A 25,920-nucleotide genomic window follows, 5' to 3' on the forward strand; every position below is an offset into this window, starting at 1 on the left:
CCTTTGCCGTCCGCCGCTGATGGCAAAGACTGCAGGCTCTTTGCCATCTGCTGGCAGATGGCAAAGAGACCAAATAGGCATTAATTCTGTTTCTTCTTATATCCATACATTTTCACAGAAAATCACACACACACACACACACACACACACACACACACACACACATATATATATATATATATATGACCAATATAGGATATCCAACACATGTTACCAATAGTAGCAAGTTTCATCCATACATATACATAGTTTCATCAATATTACACAGTTTCATCCATAGGTACCAAGTTTCACAAAGTCAAAACAAAAACTAAAGACAAGCACTCCATATCTGAAATTACAAGAAATGACCTAAAACTAAATATCTACTTTAATAAAAACTATCTTATTACTAAGATCTTCTCTGGATCTTCTTCTTTTCTTCCAACCTGCATAACAAAAACACTAAGAAAAGGAGAATGGGTTAGGAGTAGAAATGTAGCATTTCACTTGGAGAAAATTTCATTTCAGAAACATTATTACTAATTAAAAGTCAGTATAAGTCTTCATAATTTGTCTACGATAATTGTATCAGTCAAACATGCAACAAATTACTGGGAGGGGCGCTATAGCAAGGAAATCAGACACCACCATCATTATCGGTATTTTTCTACAAAATTTTAGTACGTGTATTTAGGAAATAAATGTTAAATATAGATATATACCAACCCTTATTATAAACAGAATCACATGCACGCGGATCAAAATAGGTTGCGCTCTAACTTTAAATTTCCAGCTTACTGTCCATTAGCTGTACTTGAACTTTCACCTCGCACAAATAAGTTCAATATTCCATCGTCCAACCAGGCATATGCAACATATATATAGAAAGTGAGTACATATTTTTCAAATGAAAATAGTTGCACATCATGAAAAATTGTCTACTCAGCATTTCAAGTTACAGCAAGAAATCAATGGAAATATCACCATAAGATACAAATCTAATTTATCTAATTAATTATTTCGTGAATGTTTTGAATATTCTATGTATCCTAGAATTGGCAGTGGCGGGTTCCCATAGCATATATTAATATAAAAATCACAACTTCTTCATGTACCTATACATGTTATTACATAATATTGCTAGTGTGACATAAGATTGATACTAAGCACAAACTCTCCAAGGGAAATTGAGAAACTCCACTATGTCATGTTGATATATCAGTGGTGATGGTAAAATTAGTAGTGATGAAAAAATTGGGATCTCCCTCATGCATCACCGGTCCTTAAGATTACAGTATGTGTATCTAGGAAATAACAAAAAAACATAACATAGGAGAAGTCTAGATGGATCAGTAGAAATTATGTATGAATTAGCTACCGTGTGTCGAGGCACCAACTATCAGTTCGTTGTTTTTTGGGTGCAGTATTGAGTGTTCTAACAGTAAGCGCAGTAATTTGACAAACATGTAAAACACATCTAAAACCTCATAATCAGATAAATGTGTTTACTGTGAAGTAATAGGCTGCTGTCGCTGCTGTTACAGGGAAAGCTGTAGACGTACATATTAGTAAGAAAAAAATTATCTAGCTACCATTACAGAATGTCTTCAAGGGCTGTAGACGTACTTTAAATCAGAGAAACAAATACAGGCAGTTCACAAACCAAACTCTGATGGACTAAAGAACACACAGTGGGATAGCTCTGCTCAGCATACACCTACGCATCAACTGTCAGATCAAAAACCATGCACAATTAAGCCCCATGGGTGGTGATGCATCCTAGCCGGCCGCCATTCGGTGCAGGAAAGACATCTTTGTTCATGGCGGCCATTGACCCAGATGCCATTTTTTTGGTTTTTGGATCTAGGGGATGAGTGACGATGTACCTTTTTTTTCGAGGCAACTGTCGTGCTCGCGGCAGCACGCATCGAGGTCGTCGTAGGGGTCCTCCCCTTGCACCCGCTCCACCCCACGCCGCAGAACTTGCCGTACCGGATCCCCACCGCTGCCACCCATCCATGGTCAGAGCATGCTCAGATCAGAAAGAAATCGACCGGATCAGGGGAGGACGAGGAAAGGAGGCTCACAGTCGCAGTTGAGCATCGCGCACGACCGGCTGCACGGCGGCGGCGGCGGCAGCTTGGCCGCGCACGCGGAGCCCCGGCGAGCAGGAGGAGCACGACCAAGACCGAAACCCTAGCAAGACATAACTGAAGGGGGCGACCACAAGGAGCAGAGGAAAATAAATCGATGCGGAGGAATAGACAGAGCTCATCGAGGAGCAGCCGTAGGTGTGCTGGGCGGCGCTAGAGCTCACCGGAGCGGCCGGAATCGGCCAGCGTCTGTGGCGGCGGCGCAAGGGGATCGAGAGGACCAGACATGAGCGAGAGAGATGGGCGCGTGCGTTTGTTCTAGTCTAGCCCAGCCAACGTACGTGTGTGATTTATGTGTTAGGCTAAGTCCTACCTGCAAAAAAAAAGATAGCCTCACCTCTTTGCCGTCTGCCAGAAGATGGCAAAGAATCTTTGCCGTCTGCTGGCAGACGGCAAAGAGGTGGGGCTGATGCACCGTTACACCACTGGACCCCTCCCACCTCTTTGCCGTCTGCCAGCTGATGGCAAAGATTCTTTGCCATCTGCTGGCAGACGGCAAAGAATTGGCTGATGGCAACCAGGTTCTTTGCCGTCTGTCAGTTCTTTGCCATCTGTTTTTTGTACGCAGACGGCAAAGACCTTCTTTGCCGTCCGCTAGCCGACGGCAAAGAGTTGACAGACGGCAAAATCTCTGATTCCAGTAGTGAATTTCCCCATTCTCATTCTCCTCCGGTTCCTTTTTCTCTGTTCATGTCCTAATTGCTAGATTCTGCAAACAAAAGAGGAAGATGAGAGAAGTGGGATTTGGAGCGGAGTGCGGTGGCTGCAGGCTCCCGACGGCGGCAGGTCGTCCAGCTCGACCACACGTGCCTGCTGCTCGCCGCCGTCGTTGATTGGATGGCCATGGAGTTGGGTCCACTTGAACCTGAGCGGTGGCACTCCTCCAGGTAATCGCTCCTCTTCCTCTCCTTCTCCTTCCTTCCCAGATCTTGGTCTGCTAACCTCCAGCAATGGCATGGATTATGGAGATTTGCTATGGCTATGAGAAGGAGATGCTTATGGTCTCCTGACCTTTCTCTGTCTTTTCCGGTGTAGAATTTTTCTGTTGGAGAGAAGGATTTTGCGCCCCCAAGCAGCAGGGCTGCGAGGCAAAGCGGTCCCTGGGGAGGCCACTGAATAAAATGAGAGATTCGTTTCCCTGAGTGGCATTACTCTCTTGTTCGTGGCACTGGCCGAGAGTTGTGGCGTCGGGTTGGGCCCCCATGTTCTTCAGTGTTCTAGGATATAACTTATAGATATGTGACTTGCCATTGGTGTGCCTTGCGTTGTTTTAGGGAATTTAACCTCTATTTTTTTAGTTGACATTCTACCCAACTTTGATTATCGTCTCTTCAACACGTCCGTACTAATTACACGAATTTTCCTATAGAAAAAAGTGTTCAATATTTGTTGGATAAAAGGTGTATTATTTCTATTTATTGTTACCATATATTAGCAAGTTATATTAATAAAGATGTACCTAAGACAAAGGAAGAAGGCTTGCACGTATTAACTGAATTTGGCTCATATGTGTTAGTTGTTATGCAATAGATTTTAGTTTTTTCACATGTGTTGTAGGAGATGTCTATAACATTGAAGATTTCTCATTGTTCTCTTCAACTGAAAAGGCTGTAGGATAGAAGGTTTGTTTCCAAGAACATAAAACTCACAAAAGTGCATGCATGAATGTATTTTGAATAATTACAATTTGACATGCTTCTCATAGTACTGACTTTTGACCCTTATCTAATAACTGCCCCCCTTAGACTAATCCATGTCAAGCATTATTTCTCTATCTCAGTGAACATAAATGGTTGGCGTGGTGCTTCTCAGATCCTCCCATCCAATAAGTTTAGCAATTTTTACATACCACTGTTATTAGTGCAGAGTACATATAATATGAAAGTTCTCATTCAAATTAGCAAAATATGCTTGCCAGGTGTTATGATTTCTAGATATGTACCACAATTTTCGCAGTAACACTTTCCACTTTCCTTTGTAGTTAGTTTGTGTCAATCAGAATTGGAAAACAAAATCATAAAAAAATCACCCAAAAACTTAAAAGGTAGCATCCCGAAGAAGTTGATAGACTAATAATTCAGATATGATGATTCTATTATAACTGATATGACTCGATTGTTAGAAAAGCACTACAGGTCTGATAGTCTCGTTTTCCTCAAGAACTGGTGATATCATATCGTAGAAGAAGTTTGATCCATCGCCTGGCTTGTCTGGTTTTTATGCCTCATTCCAGTAAGTTCTTGTAATGCTCTCCTTCTGTAAAATATTTCTACGCTCCTTGTTTATTGCTATCCATCTCAATCATTTTTGGTATACTTTCTTCTCTTCCATATGTGGAGTTAGTCAAGTAAAATTGTTATGTTATATTGGTGAATAAACATGAGTCACGATTCATTTGGATAAATAATTGAAGATATTTAGATTTATCTAGTACGGCTCGAAATCTTGATCAAGCGGTATATAGATTTTACCATAAATGATTTTTTTGTCTTTACTGTTTATCAAGGCTCAAGTATATCCGGTGTTCAGATAGGTTGGTGCTTGGTTTTTTGTACTGTGCCTCATACCAATGTCTATTTTTCTGCCCGTTAAGTTCAACATGTCTGTCCGTCAGAATTAGATGCAAGTGCATGCATGTACACATGGGATGTGTTTGGCGGCTATACTTTTTAATATACTTCCCAGTAAATTGAACGATTTAGGCGTGCCTTTTGTTTTTCTTCGAAGGACCTACCCATGTTTTCTAAAGTGTGTAGATGATCTGATTTTGTACTCCTAGTAGATTGAATTACTTAGGGGTATCTTTTTTCTCGCTCAAAAGGACATGCCCACGTTTTCCTAATTTGTATGGGGGGGCCTCGCTTTGTACGTGCCCATACTGAAATATGTCTATACGTGAATGACTATTTCCTAGTAGATTGAATTACTTAGGCTTGTACATGAATTACTTAGACCTTTTTCGTGCCTGTTTCTATTTCAGCTGTGTAGATCTGTATATATTCTTCTAGCGCTGGTTGACTTTAGGCACAACCCTATTAAATCAATCACAAATCTATTAGATTTGTTTGTAACATCATTGGACTTACTGTATGACTTTTTGCAATAATTAAATTCTAATTTGAAAAATAAGCAAACATTCCAAATAGTCTAGTTCTGGTTTCATGACCCCTAAAGGGGGCTGAGCTGAAAAAGTCTTAATCTTAGCCGCAATGGTGGAAGTCCAATTAAAATTTCAGTAATGGACATGCATTATGCACTGCTCTGTTATTAGAAGCAGTCTTTGTGGTAATATGAAGTTTGTAAAATCCTTTTTGTTATTCTTGATTCCTTTTTTTGCGGGGATTGTTATTGTTGATTCCACATGCTTCATTTGGGTGAATAATCCAATGTCATGCAAATTTGCGTATTAATTTCTTCACGGCTAGAAATATTAATTAGATTATTTAAAAGTGTAGAGTATAGACATATGTGAGCATTGCTTAACTTTATCTCCCTGTTTTGTATCGTGTCCTTGGTGGCAAACTCGGAATTGTAATCTAGACAACATTCTAATGGTCCTTTCACCTTTACCTATACATTGTATGAAGAAATAAATTAATTTCATTTCTCAATGGGCGATACTTTGTGGATTCCACAAACCTAAAAGTATTATATGCATACCCGTAAAAAAGTGTTATATGCATACATAGAATTATCATTTTCTTTCATTATTATAAGTGTATCAAATTCCTCCAGATAATAGCATGATGCTTTTAGGGGGTGTTTGGTTCCAGGGACTTTTTTGTGTTGGGACTAGAAAAAGTCCCTAGTAAACCAAACAGGGTGGGACTTTTTTGGGACTTTTTGCTAAAAGTCCTTAGAAGCACCTCCTTGAGAGTCTTTTTCAAAAAGTCCTAGGGACTAGAAAAAGTCCTAGGACTAGAGAACCAAACACCACCTTAATGTTGATAGTAACATGAACCGTCTCGCCATGTGAATGCAAACAAAATATAATTAGCATTTGCTTGTTTTAAATTGTTGATCTGTTGTATGATTGAGGTAATCCCACATTCTCTATACTTTTACTTGAATGTTCTAGTTTGTCCTGTTGTTGGTAAGCGCTAAGCTTCTTCAACACCATAGTTTTTTGGATATGAAAAGATTCTGAAATTTTTAGTCAGCTATCTATGCAACTTTTATTCTGAAAACTGAATTAATTAATTCATAATATTTGCGAACCTGATTCAGGTGAGAGGCAACTCAGAAGACATGTCCTGACTTCATCGGGCATTGAGATGCAGTCACATCTGAGTTTTGGCATTTTTTGTCTTCAATTGAGTCGGATAGCAGATTTGTTCTGTAGTCTTCGATTCTGTTGGTGATGCTCTTGCCGGCTTTTAATCTCAACCATTATTATTCAAATCTAACGGTTCAAATAATACTAACATATGTGGATAAACGTGATAGCTTATTTGTCTTCTGTTTTAAGTATATAATAGATAGATAGATAGATCGATCTTGACCTTGAACACACCTTCATGACCTGCCACAAGAAAAGATGACGTCACATTATTAATTTCAGGAAAGTTCTCATGACGTCACGACTGATCTTTGCGTTAACCAGCCATTCCGAAAGTCGATGCACCCCTTATGTCATCATAATTATCATGCCTCCTCGATCTTCGCACATGTCGTTTCACTGTTTCACTTTACCTTATAAATAGGCACGAGGACCTGCCTTTTCACCTTTTACCCCCATCGCCTCTGCCTCTTTCTTCTTCCTCACGACCTCAGCTGCGACCGGAGCTCTGCTGCGCCAAGCGAACCTCGCCGATCACTCCATCAAGGCCGCTTCATCGACCTGTTGGGACCAGAGATCTTGGATGCACCTGCGCTCTTCATCAACACCGTCAGGTATCATTCTTTTCCTTTTCCAGATACACATTAGGGCATCATTCTTTTCCTTTTCCAGATACACATTAGGGCATTCAAGTTCATAGAGTTCATCGCCGTTCGTTCAAGTTCATCCTAGTTCATGCATCATCTGCCTAGAAGTCGTATTTAATCCGAAAATAGAGTAGGACCAGAGCAGCAGCAGTTTTAATCTGTATTTACATCTTCGATAGATCTACTTTTTCCTCAGAATGAATATATAGTATGCTAGTTCTTCTGTCGCCGCATGTTAGTTCTAGCATTTATCCTCCTTTTTTGAGCTGTCGTAGATCCGAAAATATAGCTGTAGATTGTGAAAATGGTTTAACCCATACTTAGCAATTTTTTTAGCAAATGTATATCCATGGAAAATGGGCCCGCCCTTCACTTTATGGCGGCTTAATATTGAACTTGTATCCTACCAACATGCTGTCGGCTTAAATTGTCACAATTTAACCTGCTATACCTCAATCAATCTGAGAGTCGCCATATCCTTGACTAGGGCGGCTTATAATATCTCCATGATCCATTGTAATAATTATTCTTTGTCGGTGGAAACGACACCTATGGGATCACTTGGATCCCTTCTACGGTCAGCGGGCGCGGGGTCGTGAGAAGAGGAGGTTTAGGAGCTAGCACACAGGTCGTTTACCCAGGTTCGGGTCGCGAGGATGCGTAAAACCCTAGTCCTGCTTTGGTGGATGTATTGAGTGTTCTTGAGCTTTCGAACTAGCTATGGTGGCTGTGTAGTTCCAAAAAGCCGAATCCCTCTCCTGGTTGCCTCGGGCATCCTTTTATAGGAAAAAGGGGTTGCCACAGTGGCACACAGGAGGTGAAAAGGCCTACAGTGCGCGAGCCTATCGCACGGCATTACGGGACAAAGTGCATTAAATGCGCTACTTAGGTGTCCATTAGCTTTATCGAGGACGGGAACGAGGCCCATCCCGTTCGTCGCCGCTCCGCCTCGCTTCGACACGCGCCCAGGCCAACGATGGATGCAGCGCCATGTAGGCAGACAGGCAGCTGAGGTGGTGCGGTGGTAGGGCCTTCACGAAGATCTGCATGCCACCATGCAGGTGCTTGCTGAGTTGGCCTGGAAGCTGCATGTTGCCACGCAGGTGCCTGCCCAGCTGGTTGGGCTGGCAGCTGCATGCGAATGGCGGCGGAGTCTTGGTTGGTGTGGGCCTAGCTGTGGCCCCGCTGACGCCCTCAGCAAGGGTCTTGCCGGGGGGCCCGGCAAGGGCCTTGCCGTGGTGTTGCTGTCGTCCCCGGCAAGGCGCTTGCTGGGGGTCTTTGTGGATTCCCTCGGCTGGGATCCTGCCGAGGGTCGCCGTCTTCTGGTCCTCATCTGATCTCACATGTTTATGATCTTGACGAAGATCTGCATGCCACCACAGAGGTGCCTCCAGAGCCCTGGGTCCAACGTAGTTAACGACGGCGTTTGGAACCCTTGGGCTCAAGGGTGGCTCACTCTGCTGGCATTGGGCAAGCTGCCCCGGCAAGGCTCTTGCCGGGGCCGCGGAGGCCATCCCGGCAAGGGTCTTGCCGGGGGAGTCCATCTCGCCCCTTTGCTTTCTTGCGTTTCTTGTCTTGGCGTTGCCTTGTTTGTCTTGTGCCTTCGGCTCCTCTCCTCTGCCCTGCTTAGTGTGGCCGTGGGCGCGGCTCCAACTGTCCGTGCACAAGTAAAGGGGTAAAAAGGAGCGCCACTACTTTTGTACACCGACAGGAGCCCCCGGGCATGGGCCACACATAAGCGCGACACATTGTTGGGCCAGGCCCAAAAACGATGCGCGGGCAGTCGGGGCGGGATTTTACCGTAGCAATTTTTCGTCCGCCGTGCTTCCCCATGACCCCGCATTGAACACGCGACGTGGAGGGTCGTGCGTGACGTGGGGGTCATGCGTGGGGCGGTTCCCGCACGCATGCGTCACATCGTAGTTAATGGGAAAAGAGGCGGCCCACGCCTTCCCCGTAAAAAGGAATAACCGTGGGCGCGCTACTCATTTACCCTCCGTGCTTTCCCCAATCTTGGAACCGCCGTCCCCTTCTCCTTTCTTTGCAAGCTTTCGCCTTCGCCCGCTGCCTCCACACCTCCGCCATCCCCCATTCCTCACTTCCCGCAGCCGCCATGGCACCCAAGACCAGTAGAGGTAAGGGAGTGGCCAAGGACCACTACTAGGGAAAAGCCTAACAGCAGCGTGGGTTTTAGTCCTATCAGTAGCGCGGGCAGGAGCGCTACTGGTACGGTGCTACAGCTAAAGGTTAGCAGTAGCGTTGGTCAACCCACACTACTGCTACACCGACTTAGTAGTAGCGCTTTCTTCATGCGGCGCTACTGGTAATTACTAGTAGCTCTTCTCCCAGCCCGCGCTACTACTATTATTCCGTATTTTATTTCTTTTTTATTTCATGTTGTATTCATACACCTCTATACAAGTTTTCATACAACAGCAATTTAGAGATTGTTTTTACATCATAATGAGTTATTACATCACTGGGTGAAAGAACCGTGGACTAGTTTCAAGTGGATGGACATCCACTTAAAACTAATCCGCGGTTCTTTCACGCAATGATATAATAAATATCATCATCATCATCATCATATCATTAACAACTTATCATCATAATACTTCATTGTCATATAACACCTCCTCATGATCATCGTTTTCATCGATGAGACATCACATAGCAAGTTGTGTTGGGGAACGTAGCAATAATTTAAAATTTTCTATGTGTCACCAAGATCAATCTAGGAGATGCTAGCAACGAGAGATAGGGAGTGCATCTTCATACCCTTGAAGATCGCTAAGCGGAAGCGTTACAAGAACGCGGTTGATGGAGTCGTACTCGTGGCGATTCAAATCGCGGAAAATCCGATCTACCGCCGAATGGACGGCGCCTCCGCGTTCAACACACGTACAGCCCGGGGACGTCTCCTCCTTCTTGATCCAGCAAGGGGAGAGGAGAAGTTGAGGGAGAACTCCAGCAGCACGACGACATGGTGGCAATGGAGCTCGTGGTTCTCCGGCAGAGCTTCGCTAAGCACTACGGAGGAGAAGGAGGAGGTGTATGAGGAGGGAGGGCTGCGCCAGGGAAGAGGTGCGGCTGCCCTCCCACCCCTCCACTATATATAGGGGCAAGGGGAGAGGGGGAGGCGCCCTAGGGTTTCCCCTAGGGGCGGCGGCCAAGCAGATTGGATCTCCCTAGGGAAAATCCTAGGGAGACTTGCCCCCAAGCCAGGTGGAGGCTCCCCACCTCCCCAAGTAACGTGGGAAAGGGTGTGGGGGCGCACCACCCCTTAGTGGGCTGGTTTGCCCCTTCCCCTTTGGCCCATGAGGCCCTCCAACACTTGCCGGGGCTCCCGAAATACCTTTCGGTCATGCTGGCCATAGCCTGGTACCCCCGGAACACTTTTGGACTCCAATACCCTCCGTCCAATATATCGATCTTCACCGGCGGACCATTCCGGAACTCCTCGTGATGTCCGGGATCTCATCCGGAACTCCGAACAACCTTCGGTAACCACATACTATTTCCCATAACAACTCTAGCGTCACCGAACCTTAAGTGTGTAGACCCTACGGGTTCGGGAACCATGCAGACATGACCGAGACACCTCTCCAGCCAATAACCAATAGCGGGATCTGGATACCCATATTGGCTCCCACATGTTCCACGATGATCTCATCGGATGAAACACGATGTCGGGGATTCAATCAATCCCGTATACAATTTTCTTTGTCCATCGGTATGTTACTTGCCCGAGATTCGATCGTCGGTATCCCAATACCTCGTTCAATCTCGTTACCGGCAAGTCACTTTACTCGTTCTGTAACGCATGATCCCGTGGCTAACTCATTAGTCACATTGAGCTCATTATGATGATGCATTCCCGAGTGGGCCCAGAGATACATCTCCGTCATACGGAGTGACAAATCCCAGTCTCGATTCGTGCCAACCCAACAGACACTTTCGGAGATACCTGTAGTGCACCATTATAGCCACCCAGTTACGTTGTGACGTTTGGTACACCCAAAGCATTCCTACGGTATCCGGGAGTTGCACAATCTCATGGTCTAAGGAAACGATACTTGACATTAGAAAAGCTCTTAGCAAACGAACTACACGATCTTGTGCTATGCTTAGGATTGGGTCTTGTCCATCACATCATTCTCCTAATGATGTGATCCCGTTATCAATGACATCCAATGTCCATGGTCAGGAAACCATAACCATCTATTGATCAACGAGCTAGTCAACTAGAGGCTTACTAGGGACATGTTGTGGTCTATGTATTCACACATGTATTACGGTTTCCAGTTAATACAATTATAGCATGAACAATAGACAATTATCATGAACAAGGAAATACAATAATAACCATTTTATTATTGCCTCTAGGGCATATTTCCAACAGTCTCCCACTTGCACTAGAGTCAATAATCTAGTTCACATCACTATGTGATTGTAATGAATCCAACACCCATGGGGTTTGTTCATATCTCGCTTGTGAGAGAGGTTATTAGTCAACGGGTCTGAACCTTTCAGATCCGTGTGTGCTTTACAAATCTCTATGTCATCTTGTAGATGCAGCTACCACGCGCTACTTGGAGCTATTCCAAATAACTGCTCTACTATACGAATCCGGTTTACTACTCAGAGTCATCCGGATTAGTGTCAAAGTTTGCATCGACGTAACCCTTTACGACGAACTCTTTTACCACCTCCATAATCGAGAAAATTCCTTAGTCCACTAGTTACTAAGGATAAGTTCGACCGCTGTCATGTGATCCATTCCTGGATCACTATTGTACCCCTTGACTAACTCATGGCAAGGCACACTTCAGGTGCGGTACACAGCATAGCATACTGTAGAGCCTACGTCTAAAGCATAGGGGACGACCTTCGTCCTTTCTCTCTCTTCTGCCGTGGTCAGGTCTTGAGTCTTACTCAATACTCACACCTTGTAACACAGCCAAGAACTCCTTCTTTGCTAATCTATTTTGAACTCCTTCAAAATCCTGTCACGGTATGTATTCATTTGAAAGTACTATTAAGCGTTTTTGATCTATCCTTATAGATCTTGATGCTCAATGTTCAAGTAGCTTAATCCAGGTTTTCCATTGAAAAACACTTTTCAAATAACCCTGTATGCTTTCCAGAAATTCTACATCATTTCTGATCAACAATATGTTAACAACATATACTCATCAAAAATTCTATAGTGCTCCCACTCACTTCTTTGGAAATACAAGTTTCTCATAAACTTTGTATAAACCCAAAATCTTTGATCATCTCATCAAAGCGTACATTCCAACTCCGAGATGCTTACTCCAGTCCTTAGAAGGATTGCTGGAGCTTTGCATACTTGTTAGCATCTTTCAGGATTGACAAAACCTTCTGGTTGTATCACATACAACCTTTCCTCAAGAAAATCGTCGAGGAAACAATGTTTTTGACATCCTATCTGCAAGATTTCATAAATAATGCAGTAACTGCTAATATAATTCCAACAGACTCTTAGCATCGCTACGAGTGAGAAAATCTCATCGTAGTCAACTCCTTGAACTTGTCGGAAAACATCTTAACGACAAGTCGAGCTTTCTTAATGGTGACACTTACCATCATTGTCCGTCTTCCTTTTAAAATCCATCTGCACCCAACAGCCTTACGACCATCAAGTAGTTCTTCCAAAGTCTATACTTTGTTTTATACATGGATCCTCTCTCGGATTTTATGGCCTCGAGCCATTCGTCGGAATCTGGGCCCACCATCGTTTCTCCATAGCTCGTAGGTTCATTGTTGTCTAGCAACATGACTTCCAAGACAGGATTACGTACCACTCTGAAGTAGTACGCATCCTTGTCGTCCTACGAGGTTTGGTAGTGACTTGATCCGATGTTTCATGATCACTGTCATAAGCTTCCACTTCAATTGCTGTAGGTGCCACAGGAACAACTTCTTGTGCCCTGCTACACACTAGTTGAAGTGACGGTTCAATAACCTCATCAAGTCTCCACCATCCTCCCACTCAATTCTTTCGAGAGAAACTTTTCCTCGAGAAAGGACCCGTTTATAGAAACAATCACTTTTGCTTCCGGATCTAAAATAGGAGGTATACCCAACTGTTTTGGGTATTATATGAAGATGCATTTATCCGCTTTGGGTTCGAGCTTATCAGCCTGAAACTTTTTCACATAAGCGTCGCAGCCCCAAACTTTCAAGAAACGACAGCTTAGGTTTCTCTAAACCATAGTTCATACGGTGTCGTCTCAACGGAATTGCGTGGTGCCCTATTTAAAGTGAATGCGGTTGTCTCTAATGCCTAACCCATAAACGATAGTGATAATTCGATAAGAGACATCATGGTATGCACCATATCCAATAGGGTGCAGTTATGATGTTCGGACACACCATCACACTATGGTGTTCCAGGCGGTATTAGTTGTGAAACAATTTCCACAATGTCTTAATTGTGTGCCAAACTCGTAACTCAGATATCTCTATGATCATATCATAGACATTTCATCCTCTTGTCATGACGATCTTCAACTTCACTCTGAAATTACTTGAACCTTTCAATAATTCAGACTTTAGTTTCATCAAGTAAATATTCAGCATCTACTCAAATCATCTGTGAAGTAATAACATAACGATATCCACTGCGTGCCTCAGCACTCATTGGACTGCACACATCAAATGTATTACTTCCAACAAGTTGCTCTCTTGATTCATCTTACTGAAAACGAGGCCTTTCAGTCATCTTGCCCATGTGGTATGATTTGCATGTCTCAAGTGATTCAAAATCAAGCGAGTCCAAACGATCCATCTGTATGGAGTTTCTTCATGCATATCTACCAATAGACATGGTTCGCATGTCTCAATCTTTTCAAAAATGAGTGAGTCCAAAGATCCATCAACATGGAGCTTCTTCATGCGTTTTATACCAATATGACTCAAATGGCAGTGCCACAAGTATGTGGTACTATCATTACTTATGAACATGTGTATCACTACGATCGAGATTCAATAAACCATTCATTTTAGGTGCAAGACCATTGAAGGTATTACTCAAATAAACAGAGTAACCATTATTCTCCTTAAATGAATTACCGTATTGCGATAAACATAATCCAATCATGTCTATGCTCAACGCAAACACCAAATAACAATTATTTAGGTTTAACACCAATCTCGATGGTAGAGGGAGCGTGCGATGTTTGATCACATCAACCTTGGAAACACTTCGAACACATATCGTCATCTCACCTTTAGCTAGTCTCCGTTTATTTCGTAGCCTTTTATTTCGAGTTACCAACACTTAGCAACCGAACCGGTATCTAATACCCTGGTGCTACTAGGGGTACTAGTAAAGTACACATTAATATAATGTATATCCAATATACTTCTGTCGACCTTGCCTGCCTTCTCATCTACCAAGTATCTAGGGTAGTTCTGCTTCAGTGACCGTTCCCCTCATTACAGAAGCACTTAGTCTCGGGTTTGGGTTCAACCTTGGGTTTCTTCACTAGAGCAGCAACTGATTTGTCGTTTCATGAAGTATCCCTTCTTTCCCTTGCCCTTCTTAAAACTAGTGGTTCTACTAACCATCAACAATTGATGCTCCTGCTTGATTTCTACTTTCACGGTGTCAAGCATCGCGAGTTGCTCAAGGATCATCATGTCTATCCCTGATATGTTATAGTTCATCACGAAGCTCTAATAGCTTGGTGGCAGTAACTATGGAGAACCATCACTATCTCATCTGGAAGATTAACTCCCACTCGATTCAAGCGATTGTAGTACTCAAACAATCTGAGCACATGCTCAACGATTGAGCTTTTCTCCCTTAGTTTGCAGGCTTAAGAAACTTGTCAGAGGTCTCATACCTCTTGACGTGGGCACTAGTCTAAAATCCCAATTTCAGTCTTTGGAACATCTCATATGTTCTACAACGTTTCAAAAACGTCTTTGGCGCCTCAATTCTAAACCGTTAGCATTACGCATTGAACTATCACGTAGTCATGAAAACGTGTATGTCAGATGTTCGCAACATCTACAGACGACGCTCGAGGTTCACACACCGAGCGGTGCATTAAGGACATAAGCCTTTTGTGCAGCAATGAGGACAATCCCCAGTATACGGACCCAGTCCGCATAATTGCTACTGTCAACTTTCAACTAAATTTTCTCTAGGAACATATCTTAAACAGTAGAACTAAAGCGTAAGCTATGACATAATTTGCAAAGACCTTTTGACTATGTTCATGACAATTAAGTTCATCTAATTATTTAATGAACTCCCACTTAGATAGACATCCCTCTAGTCATCTAAGTGATACATGATCCGAATCGACTAGACCGTGTCCGATCATCACGTGAGACGGACTAGTCATCAACGGTGAACATCTCCATGTTGATCGTATCTACTATACGACTCATGTTCGACCTTTCGGTCTCTTGTGTTCCGAGGCCATGTCTGTACATGCTAGGCTCGTCAAGTCAACCTAAGTGTTTCGCGTGTGTAAATCAGGCTTACACCCGTTGTATGCGAACGTTAGAATCTATCACACCCGATCATCACGTGGTGCTTCGAAACAACGAACCTTCGCAACGGTGCACAGTTAGGGGGAACACATCTCTTGAAATTTTAGTGAGGGATCATCTTATTTTTGCTACCGTCGTTTTAAGCAAATAAGATGTAAACATGACAAACATCACATGCAAATCATAAAGTGACATGATATGGCCAATATCATCTTGCGCCTTTGATCTCCATCTTCGAGGCGCGGCATGATCACCTTCGTCACCGGCATGACACCATGATCTCCATCATTCGTGTCTTCATGAAGTTGTCTCGCCAACTATTACTTCTACTACTATGGCTAACGGTTAGCAATAAAGTAAAGTAATTACATGGCGTTTTTCATTGACACGCAGGTCATACAATAAATTAAGACAACTCCTATGGCTCCTGCCGGTTGTCATACTCATCGACATGCAAGTCGTGATTCCTATTACAAGAACATGATCAATCTCATACATCACATATATATAATTCATCACATCCTTTTGGCCATATCACATCACATAGCATACCCTGCAAAAACAAGTTAGACGTCCTCTAATTGTTGTTGCATGTTTTACGTGGCTGCTATGGGTTTCTAGCAAGAACGTTTCTTACCTACGCAAAAGCCACAACGGTGATATGCCAATTGCTATTTACCCTTCATAAGGACCCTCTTCATCGAATCCGATCCGACTAAAGTGGGAGAGACAGACACCCGCTAGCCACCTTATGCATCAAGTGCATGTCAGTCGGTGGAACCTGTCTCACGTAAGAGTACGTGTAAGGTCGGTCCGGGCCGCTTCATCCCACAATGCCGCCGAATCAAGATAAGACTAGTAACGGCAAGCAAATTGAACAAATCATCGCCCACAACTACTTTGTGTTCTACTCGTGCATAGAATCTACGCATAGACCTAGCTCATGATGCCACTGTTGGGGAACGTAGCAATAATTCAAAATTTTCCTACGTGTCACCAAGATCAATCTAGGAGATGCTAGCAACGAGAGAGAGGGAGTGCATCTTCATACCCTTGAAGATCGCTAAGCGGAAGCGTTACAAGAACGCGGTTGATGGAGTCGTACTCGCGGCGATTCAAATCGCGGAAGATCCGATCTAACGCCGAACGGACGGCACCTCCGCGTTCAACACACGTACAACCCGGGGACGTCTCCTCGTTCTTGATCCAGCAAGGGAAGAGGAGAAGTTGAGGGAGAACTCCAGCAGCACGACGGCATGGTGGCAATGGAGCTCGTGGTTCTTCGGCAGAGCTTCGCTAAGCACTACGGAGGAGGAGGAGGTGTATGAGGAGGGAGGGCTGCGCCAGGGAAGAGGTGCGGCTGCCCTCCCACCCCTCCACTATATATAGGGGCAAGGGGAGAGGGGGAGGCTCCCTAGGGTTTCCCCTAGGGGGCGGCGGCCAAGCAGATTGGATCTCCCTAGGGAAAATCCTAGGGAGACTTGCCCCCCAAGCCAAGCAGGTAGAGGCTTGTCTCCCAAGCCAGGTGGAGGCGCCCCACCTCCCCAAGTAACGTGGGAAAGAGTGTGGGGGGCGCACCACCCCTTAGTGGGCTGGTTTGCCCCTTCCCCTTTGGCCCATGAGGCCCTCCAACACTTGCCGGGGCTCCCGAAACACCTTTCGGTCATGCTGGCCATAGCCTGGTACCCCCGGAACACTTCCGGACTCCAATACCCTTCGTCCAATATATCGATCTTCACCGCCGGACCATTCCGGAACTCCTCGTGATGTCCGGGATCTCATCCGGAACTCCGAACAACCTTCGGTAACCACATACTATTTCCCATAACAACTCTAGCGTCACCGAACCTTAAGTGTGTAGACCCTACGGGTTCGGGAACCATGCAGACATGACCGAGACACCTCTCCGGCCAATAACCAATAGCGGGATCTGGATACCCATATTGGCTCCCACATGTTCCACGATGATCTCATCGGATGAACCACGATGTCGGGGATTCAATCAATCCCGTATACAATTCCCTTTGTCTATCGGTATGTTACTTGCCCGAGATTCGATCGTCGGTATCCCAATACCTCGTTCAATCTCGTTACCGGCAAGTCACTTTACTCGTTCTGTAACGCATGATCCCGTGGCTAACTCATTAGTCACACTGAGCTCATTATGATGATGCATTACCGAGTGGGCCCAGAGATACATCTCCGTCATACGGAGTGACAAATCCCAGTCTCGATTCGTGCCAACCCAACAGACACTTTCAGAGAGACCTGTAGTGCACCTTTATAGCCACCCAGTTACGTTGTGACGTTTCGTACACCCAAAGCATTCCTACGGTATCCGGGAGTTGCACAATCTCATGGTCTAAGGAAACGATACTTGACATTAGAAAAGCTCTTAGCAAACGAACTACACGATCTTGTGCTATGCTTAGGATTGGGTCTTGTCCATCACATCATTCTCCTAATGATGTGATCCCGTTATCAATGACATCCGATGTCCATGGTCAGGAAACCATAACCATCTATTGATCAACGAGCTAGTCAACTAGAGGCTTACTAGGGACATGTTGTGGTCTATGTATTCACACATGTATTACGGTTTCTAGTTAATACAATTATAGCATGAACAATAGACAATCATCATGAACAAGGAAATACAATAATAACCGTTTTATTATTGCCTCTAGGGCATATTTCCAACAAGCTGGTCACTAGTCATAATCACAACTACTCCTCATCATCAACTCTAACACATTGTACCACATAATAAACTTATTGTACCTCATAGGACCTACTACATTCTCTTAGGACCTACTATATTCTCTAAGGTAAAATAGCAAAAAACAAGATAGCCCCTGGCTCTCCATTATGGAGAATGGAGATTATCCTGTCTCCAATTCTTGCCTTTCGCTTAATGTTGCTTCCAAGAACCTCCTTACGAATGTCCAAACATTATTCCATTCTTTGATTAGCATGTGTTCACCGGTTTCAGAAATCCAATATGCACAGGTGAGATCCGTAGGATGACCTGGCTGTATGTTCAGAACTTCAAGGCGACCATTCTGATACATCATATGAGGCACACAATCCATCGGGATTTTCTGTTGAAAAACATAGTAATAACTTCGTAGTTAGCAATGATGTACTAGTTTTAGAAGTATGCAAAAGATGCACGGATGTCGTAATAGTAAAAAATCTTACCAGGGTATCTCCATAGAAGTTATCGTGGTTCAACACGTGCACTAGTGGCACGTATTCACCATAATTTGGAGGAGTTCGATAATAGGTTTGTAATTCTCAAAGAAAGTACAAAATGCGATCAGATGATTTTTCTCCTTATAAGTTAATTCGGACCCATCGGTGTAGTGGGTTTTGTCTACCATCTTCCGCACATTCTTTGAAGAATGAAAATAAGCTGTCAATGGAAATAAGCTGTCAACTATTTTGAAATAAACAATATAAATTAGTTAATAACTATGTTTGAGAAACTCACATAGCGGTAGAATCGAAAGCGTATCAACAAGGACCCAAATGTCCATATTGTTTTGCTCGGTGTCAGGATCACCAAGATCCATGGTGACAATCATACCCTCATAAAAACCATACATTTTGCAAAGTGCTTCCCAATTTTGGCAACCAAAATGGGTTACGCTCTGAGAATTGTACAGGTTTACTTCAAAATCCATATCATGATGGGTCCTTAGGTGTATTTTCTTTGTTTCAAAATTTTCATGGTCTTCAAAACCCATCCTCTCCAAGAGATAGCGTCTTGCATGGCATGGGATAAGCTAGTCGAATTGTAAAAGATGAAAATTAGACGTTGAAATAGTTGAAGTCGTGCTTAATTAGGAAAAAAACACTTGTCATCGTTGGGTACCGGTTCAACGTCGAAGGTCTCCTCGAGCTTAATGCTGAAGCGCCGATCTTCGTCCAGGTGAGGGCACCTATCGCACAGACCTCGATCGTCGTGGCACCAGCTGCACTCCCCCGGGAGACTTTCGTCATCCGAGTACGACATTTCCTACGTTCATAATTCAAAGATTAAACTTGTACAATTAAATATATGTACTAAAAAACCTAAATTAGATCATTATTTTTCGAGAAAATCCAGGCCACTCGATATTTCCTAAATATTCTAGCACAAGTCATGCCAGAATTCATGGAAAAATCCGGCATGACCTTTGCTAAAAAAGGACATATCGAGCGCCTGAAATTTGCCGGAACGAAAATTAATCAACACTCCGGAAAAACATAGGCCACTCGGAGGTGTAACCTGAACATGAAAGGCCACTTGGGCAACGACATATCCTATTTGAGCAACACAGTATATACATGTTTTTATCTACATCATATATATCTTATAGGACTCATATTGACATGGAGATTTGGCTGGCCTCACCTCGAGGTCGGAGGGGGTCGGCGACGGGGACGACGGCGGGGATGATGGAGGGGCTCCTTGATTTCTGCAAAAGCAAAAACTCTATAAGTTATCACTAATTCATCCCGAATAATTGCTTAAACTAAAAAAACAACAACAAATATGACATGTTCAACTAGTTCTATTAATCCAACTAGTTCTTACTAAATATAAACTTACTATAAATAGAAAAAAACTAGTTCTTTGTAAAAACAAAGTAGTTCAACTAGTTATATTAATTTTCTTACTAAAAATACATTAGTTCTATTAATTCAACTAGTTCAACTAGTTTATTAATTTACTGACTAAACTAGTTCAACTAAAACTAAACTAGTTCAACTACTACTAAAAATCAATATCTATGAACCCTAAATTAACATATACTACTACTAAAAAACATCTACTAAGTAGAGAGAGGGGGTGGGGGGCTTACAGAGAGGGGAGAGACGGTGGTGGGGAGGTGCTCCGCGATGGAGGTAGGGGCGGCGAGGGCGGGCTCGGGATCGGGAGGCGGCGGTCCTGGGCGGGCTCGGGCGGCGGCGGTAAGGTCGAGGGCGGAGGCGGTGAGGTCGAGGGTGGCGACGGTGAGGTCAAAAGCGGCGGCGGTGAGGTTGAGGGCGGCCTCGGGCGGCGGCGGTGAGGGCAGGCTTGGGCTCGGGCGGCGGCGACAGAGGAGTAGGGGAACAGGGAGAGAAAGGAGGGACTTAGCAAAATTTTGTGCCCGCGCCGGTGGTTAAGTCGAACTAGCAGTAGCGCTCATTAGGAAACGCGCTATAGCTAATTTAGCTATAGCGCGTTTCAAAGAAAAACGCTACTGCTAATGGAAGCAGTTATTTTTTAAGAGAAAAACGCTATAATTCTAAGCAATGTAAAAACATCAAAAATATACATTGGTCATCATTGATCTTTTTGTGTAGAATCTAAATAGTCAACATGAATCCTCACAGTACCTGTATAGGTACAGCCGAGGATTCATATTGCAGCCACAAGTCCTACACATATAGTTCAATGAAGACTAAGTGCTCGAGATAGTTTAGAAGTAACATATTTAAGGTGGTAAACACCTTGTTCGCTTAGCAGTATGGGACTAAACTTAATTAGTTGCAGTGATACTTAGCAACAGCGAGTTTTGAAGAAAAACGCTGCTACTAAGTACTTTAGCAGCAGCGCGTTCAGGATAAGGGCGCTGCTACTATATCTAGCCTGGAGGCAACGCCATGGCAACTATAGTAGTAGCGCTCGTTTCACCTAGAGCGCTACTGCTACTCAGCTATTAGTAGCGCGGTTTCCTGAAGCTTGCTACTGCTAAGTAGCAGTAGCGTTTGTTTTTGAACCACGATGCTGCTAAGATTTTGTGTATAAGGTTTTCCCTAGTAGTGGACACCGGGGAGAAGGAGCCACCGGACAGCGAGTTGGCGGTGCGGCGGACGCAACACGCCTACTTCCCGTCGACGGTCGACGCGGTCGAACTCCGGAACTACTTCAAGCACCTGTGGGGGTACAAGACGGGAAGCGAGACGACGGGGCACCCGGCCACGCGCGTCATCCCCGTCGCCTTCGCCGAAGCCGGCCCAAATCGATACCCGTTCTTCGTCGACTACTTCTCCTGCGGCCTCTGCCCCCCTTTCTCTGATTTCTTCAATGATATCATGCACACCTACGGCTTTCGTCTTCTGGATTTTACGCCAAATGTCGTGGCATGCATGGCTCTCTTTGCGCACCTCTGTGAGGGCTTTGTCGGGGTGCATCCCAACACGGCGCTATTCCGCCACTACTTCTTCCCTCGGATCCAGAAGGGAGGCGCCATCTCCGGCTGTGTCGCCTGGATCCCAAGATCCAAGGGGACATACCCAGAGGGCGCCCAGAAGGAAAGGTGGGAAGAATGGCGGGGCTGGTGGTGCTGGATCGAGGAGGACGACCCCCAGGAGTTCTCCCAAGTTCGCTAGGCACCGCCGGTCCGCAGAAACAACTGGAGCAATGTCGGTGCTGACGACACGAAGTTCACAGTCGCCACCACCAGGATTCTTCGCCTCACCGAGGTCGGGCTCACCCTTGAGATGATCAGGGCGGATTTGATCCGCCGCCGAATCAATCCGCTGCACAACAAGGGGAGGCCAGCCTGGCTCTTCACGAATGCGGCCGACATCATGAGGCTTTGCCCCGGCCTTGACCACAACCTCACGGTGATGGGGCACGCCCAATTTTGCTAGCGGCTTTTCCAGCTCGACGTGAACCGCGACGGCGAGGTTGAGCGGTCCGGCAAGGCCACAAAGGCTGCCGCGTAGGCCGGCAGGGCCACCAGGGGGCCCTTGTTTAAGTTGCCGGCGGGGGTGGTCGCGCTGAGCAATAACTCGCGTCGCAACGACATCATCGCCATGATGCTGGAGTTCAACGCGCACGGCCTCGTCCCAAATTGGGCCGAGCCGGCGGAGGATCAGGTGCAGGAGTTTTTTGACACCTTGGAGGAGAAATACGTCAGCGCCGAGCCGCGGCTCGTCCAGGACACTACCCAGGCGGAGCTGGACTACATCGCCGCCAGGGCGGTGGAGGCGGAGCTCGCCAGGGAGGCCGGGAGCGCCGGCGGCGTGGAGGACAAGGCCGCGGCGGAGGCGGAGGAAAAAGAGCTCGCCCAGTGGGCGGAGTCCGCTGGGGAAGCCAGCAGCGCCGGCACCGGGGCCCCTCTCGTCGAAGATGTGGTCGATGAGTCGTTGGAAGAGGAGGCCGAGGCTGTCGACCCTCCGATCACGGGGAGAGGGCGAGTCCTGCGGCAACCCATCTCTGGTGAGCCGGTCCGGCCTGGCAGGGCCGTACAACTGCGGCAAGCCCAGGAGACGTCCGCGCGCCAGACGAGGGCCGCGGCGGTGAAGAAAGTGGTGAAGGCCGCGGTGGCGAAGAAGAAAGCATCCGCTTCTTCTTCGTCCAAACGCGCTCAGACCCCACCTCCTTCCCCTCGTTCGGCGGACGTCGACGCGGAGGTCGTCTTCGACTTCGGGTCCCTCAGCCCACGGATGAAGAGGAAGGCAGCAGAGGAGGAGGTGGAGGAGGAGGAGTAAGCTTCTTGTTCCCTTCCCCATTTTTGTCATCTCCGTTTCCTCAGACTGTGCCGCTTATCTTGAATTATTTCCATTTTTGCAGGGACGTGGAGACGATGACCCAGAGGGTGAAGAGGGCCAGGACCTCGACGGGGGGCCAGCCCCCGGCAGACGCTTCCGGCACACTACTGGTGGTGTTGAGCAGTTCGGACAGCAGCCCCCGTCCCAACCCCCAGCGTAAGTTCATCACTCGCCCTTTGCCAATGTGTGTTGGGGGTACGATCACTTGGTGCTGACCTTGCCGTGATTGCAGGAGGAGGACAGCAGCAGCAGGAGCCACAGAGGGCTACCCCCAACACGCCGCTCCGAGGGACGTTCCCGGCAAGGGCGCCAAGCACCGAGCCCATGCACACGGAGGAGGAGGAGGCCAACTCAGGCGCTGGTGGCTTTGCCTCGGCGCCAAATGTTGGTGGGGAGGGGACCTCTGCTTCCCAGCCCGGCACGGGTAAGCCACTGGCCTTCCGTCCCTGTTTGCTTTTTCTTCTTTCTGACCCCTGGTCTTGGCCTCGCCTCATCCCCTTCTCGGTATCTAGATCCCCCTTCGGTGGACCTAGAGGACATCGGCACCGTCATCGAGGATCTCGACAAGGATGCCGCGGTGGAGGCCAAGAAGATCGCCGCCAAAGAGGCCGCCAAGGGCGCTGCTGAGGACGCCGCCAAGGGGTCCGCCGGGGAGCCCGGCAAAGGGCCTGCCGAGGAGGCCGGCAAGGGGCCTGCCGGGGAGGCCGGCAAGTCCGCCGCCGAGGAGGAGGTGGTTGATGACCAGCCTTCCTCCTCCACTGCCTCTGGCTCCGGCAGGTATCTGAAGGTGAGCGACGACCTTTTCGTCCACCTCCCAGGAACGTCGAGCTCCGGGGCACCCATCGAGGGAGAGGTGTTCGACGAGGAGGTGCTTGCCGCCGCCGGGCTCAAGGTTGTTGACGAGCCGAACACCGGTGGCGACGGTTCCCAGGAAAAGCGGCTTCTCCAGGCCATGGGCGCCAACTTTCGGAAGCTTCAGGCGCTCCACCGCGCCCGCCTGGACAAGGCCAAGTCCAGGATGGCAACGGTGGACAAAGCGGAGGCGGACCTCAAGGGACGCGTCGCCGAGACGCAAACTTGGTTCCACCAGGCTTGTGAGGAGCTGAAAGCCGCCCAGGGCGAGCTGGCCAAGCGCGACGTGGAGCTCACCATGAAGCAGGCCGACATCGAGAAGGCCCAGGAGACGGCGAAGAACCTGGCCGCCGCAGCCGAGGCCACTCGAGCCCAGCACCAGGCCACGATGAACTCCCAGGAGGAGGACCTTGCCGCTCGCGAGGAGAAGCTTGCCGCAACGCTCCGCGGCAAGGATGAGGAGCTGGAGAAGCTCGTCGTGCAGCGAACCCGGGAGCTGGAGCAGAGGCACTGGGAGGCACTCGATGCTCAGGCTCTGGTTCACGCTGGCAAGGTGAAAGAGCTGGAGGTGGAGCGGGACGGGTTGAGGGACCAGGCCCAGAAGCTGGCCAAGGAGAAGGACACGCTCAATGATGCCCTGATTGAGGCGTAGGGCTCGGTCCTCAGTAGGGCCAGGGAGCTCTCCGAGGCCAACAACTCCATTAAGGACCTCAAACTGAAGCTGGAGGGTCTCGAGGGGATGTTGTTGGAGAGGAAAGCCCGGGAGGAGACCCTGAGAAAGGATGTGGAGAACGAGAAGCAGCTGCGGAAGAATGAGACCACCGACCACAAAGACTTTGTGGAGGGTGAGAATCGCTGGATTGGCCGCCTTAAAGACGTCGCCGGCAGGATGACCATGTAGCTGGCCACCATGGGGATGCTAACTGTGAGGTACGCTCCGGATCGCAGCACAACTCCGAACGCCAGGCTGACCCTGTTCTTTGAGGGTGTTCTTGGAGCCCTGGAGCATTTCCGCTCCACCAGGGTGACTTTCCTGGCCAATGAGGCCCGGAGGCTTTGCCGGGGTGCCATGACCAAGGTTCTCACCAAGGTGGCATACTGGAATCCCAACCTCGACTTCGATGGTGCACTGGAGTGCTTGCCGGAGGGTGTGGACCTCGCGCCGCTCAAGGAGCGTATCGAGCCCATCATCAGCGGCATCGACGGAATCCAGAGGGTAGAGGGCCAGCGCCGGGACTAGGCACCCCGGTTCTTATCATCGCTGCAGGTTCAGTACCAAGACAATTTCTATCTTTAGTTAGAACCGCAGCAACAATTGATGTAAGATAACTCTGCAGTACTTTTGAATTGGTGCATGTTATTTTCCTGTTCAATATTTCTCTCTGTATGTCCACCCTACGTTAATCGGGTAGGCTTGCCGGTGCATAACCCAGGGCACGGCGCCTCGAGGACGGATCCTCGATAGCCTGCCGGGTGTGCTTGCTGTCGGGCGAACCACCTTACCGCCCTCAACGCGGCCGCTCGAACTGTCAAGCTTGACTCGAGTCAGAATCGAGAGCGTTGCCAGTTGCGGAAGGCTACCCTGCCACTCTCGACGCGGCCGCTTGAGCTGTTGAGCGGACTCAAAACAGAACAAGGCGTTGCCGATCACGGGAGGGCCCCTTGGCGTGCAGGTTTTCCATACAACGAACGAGATCTCTGAGGGGAATAACCTTATATAGAAAAGAAATATTTAAAGTTCGGCATGACTTAGCTTTCCTGTCGCCGCACCGACGTCCTTCGTGCTTGCAGGTGGTGCCGTCCTCTTGGCCGTCTTCTTCCTTAGAAACCATGGCCACGAGGAACTGCTAAGCTGGTTTCTAAACCAGATTCTCACAACTGCGCCCCTACCTGGCGCGCCAAAGATGTCGGTCGGAACGACACCTATGGGATCACTGGGATCCCT

At 46.9% G+C, this 25,920-nt stretch overlaps 1 protein-coding gene across 1 annotated transcript; it reads right to left on the minus strand.

Moving 5' to 3' along the window:
• Window positions 1–287: 287 nt before the first annotated feature.
• On the minus strand, window positions 288–2,417 carry LOC123119928 (uncharacterized). The gene is made up of 3 exons (XM_044539910.1): window positions 2,070–2,417; window positions 1,869–1,987; window positions 288–444 (listed from the first exon to the last, which is right to left on the minus strand). Exons 1-3 carry the CDS (start codon window positions 2,255–2,257, stop codon window positions 392–394), a joined length of 360 nt encoding a protein of 119 aa, XP_044395845.1. The 5' UTR covers window positions 2,258–2,417; the 3' UTR covers window positions 288–391.
• Window positions 2,418–25,920: the final 23,503 nt, after the last annotated feature.

This window comes from Triticum aestivum, chromosome 5D, assembly GCF_018294505.1.
Source record: "Triticum aestivum cultivar Chinese Spring chromosome 5D, IWGSC CS RefSeq v2.1, whole genome shotgun sequence".
Taxonomy (NCBI): domain Eukaryota; kingdom Viridiplantae; phylum Streptophyta; class Magnoliopsida; order Poales; family Poaceae; genus Triticum; species Triticum aestivum.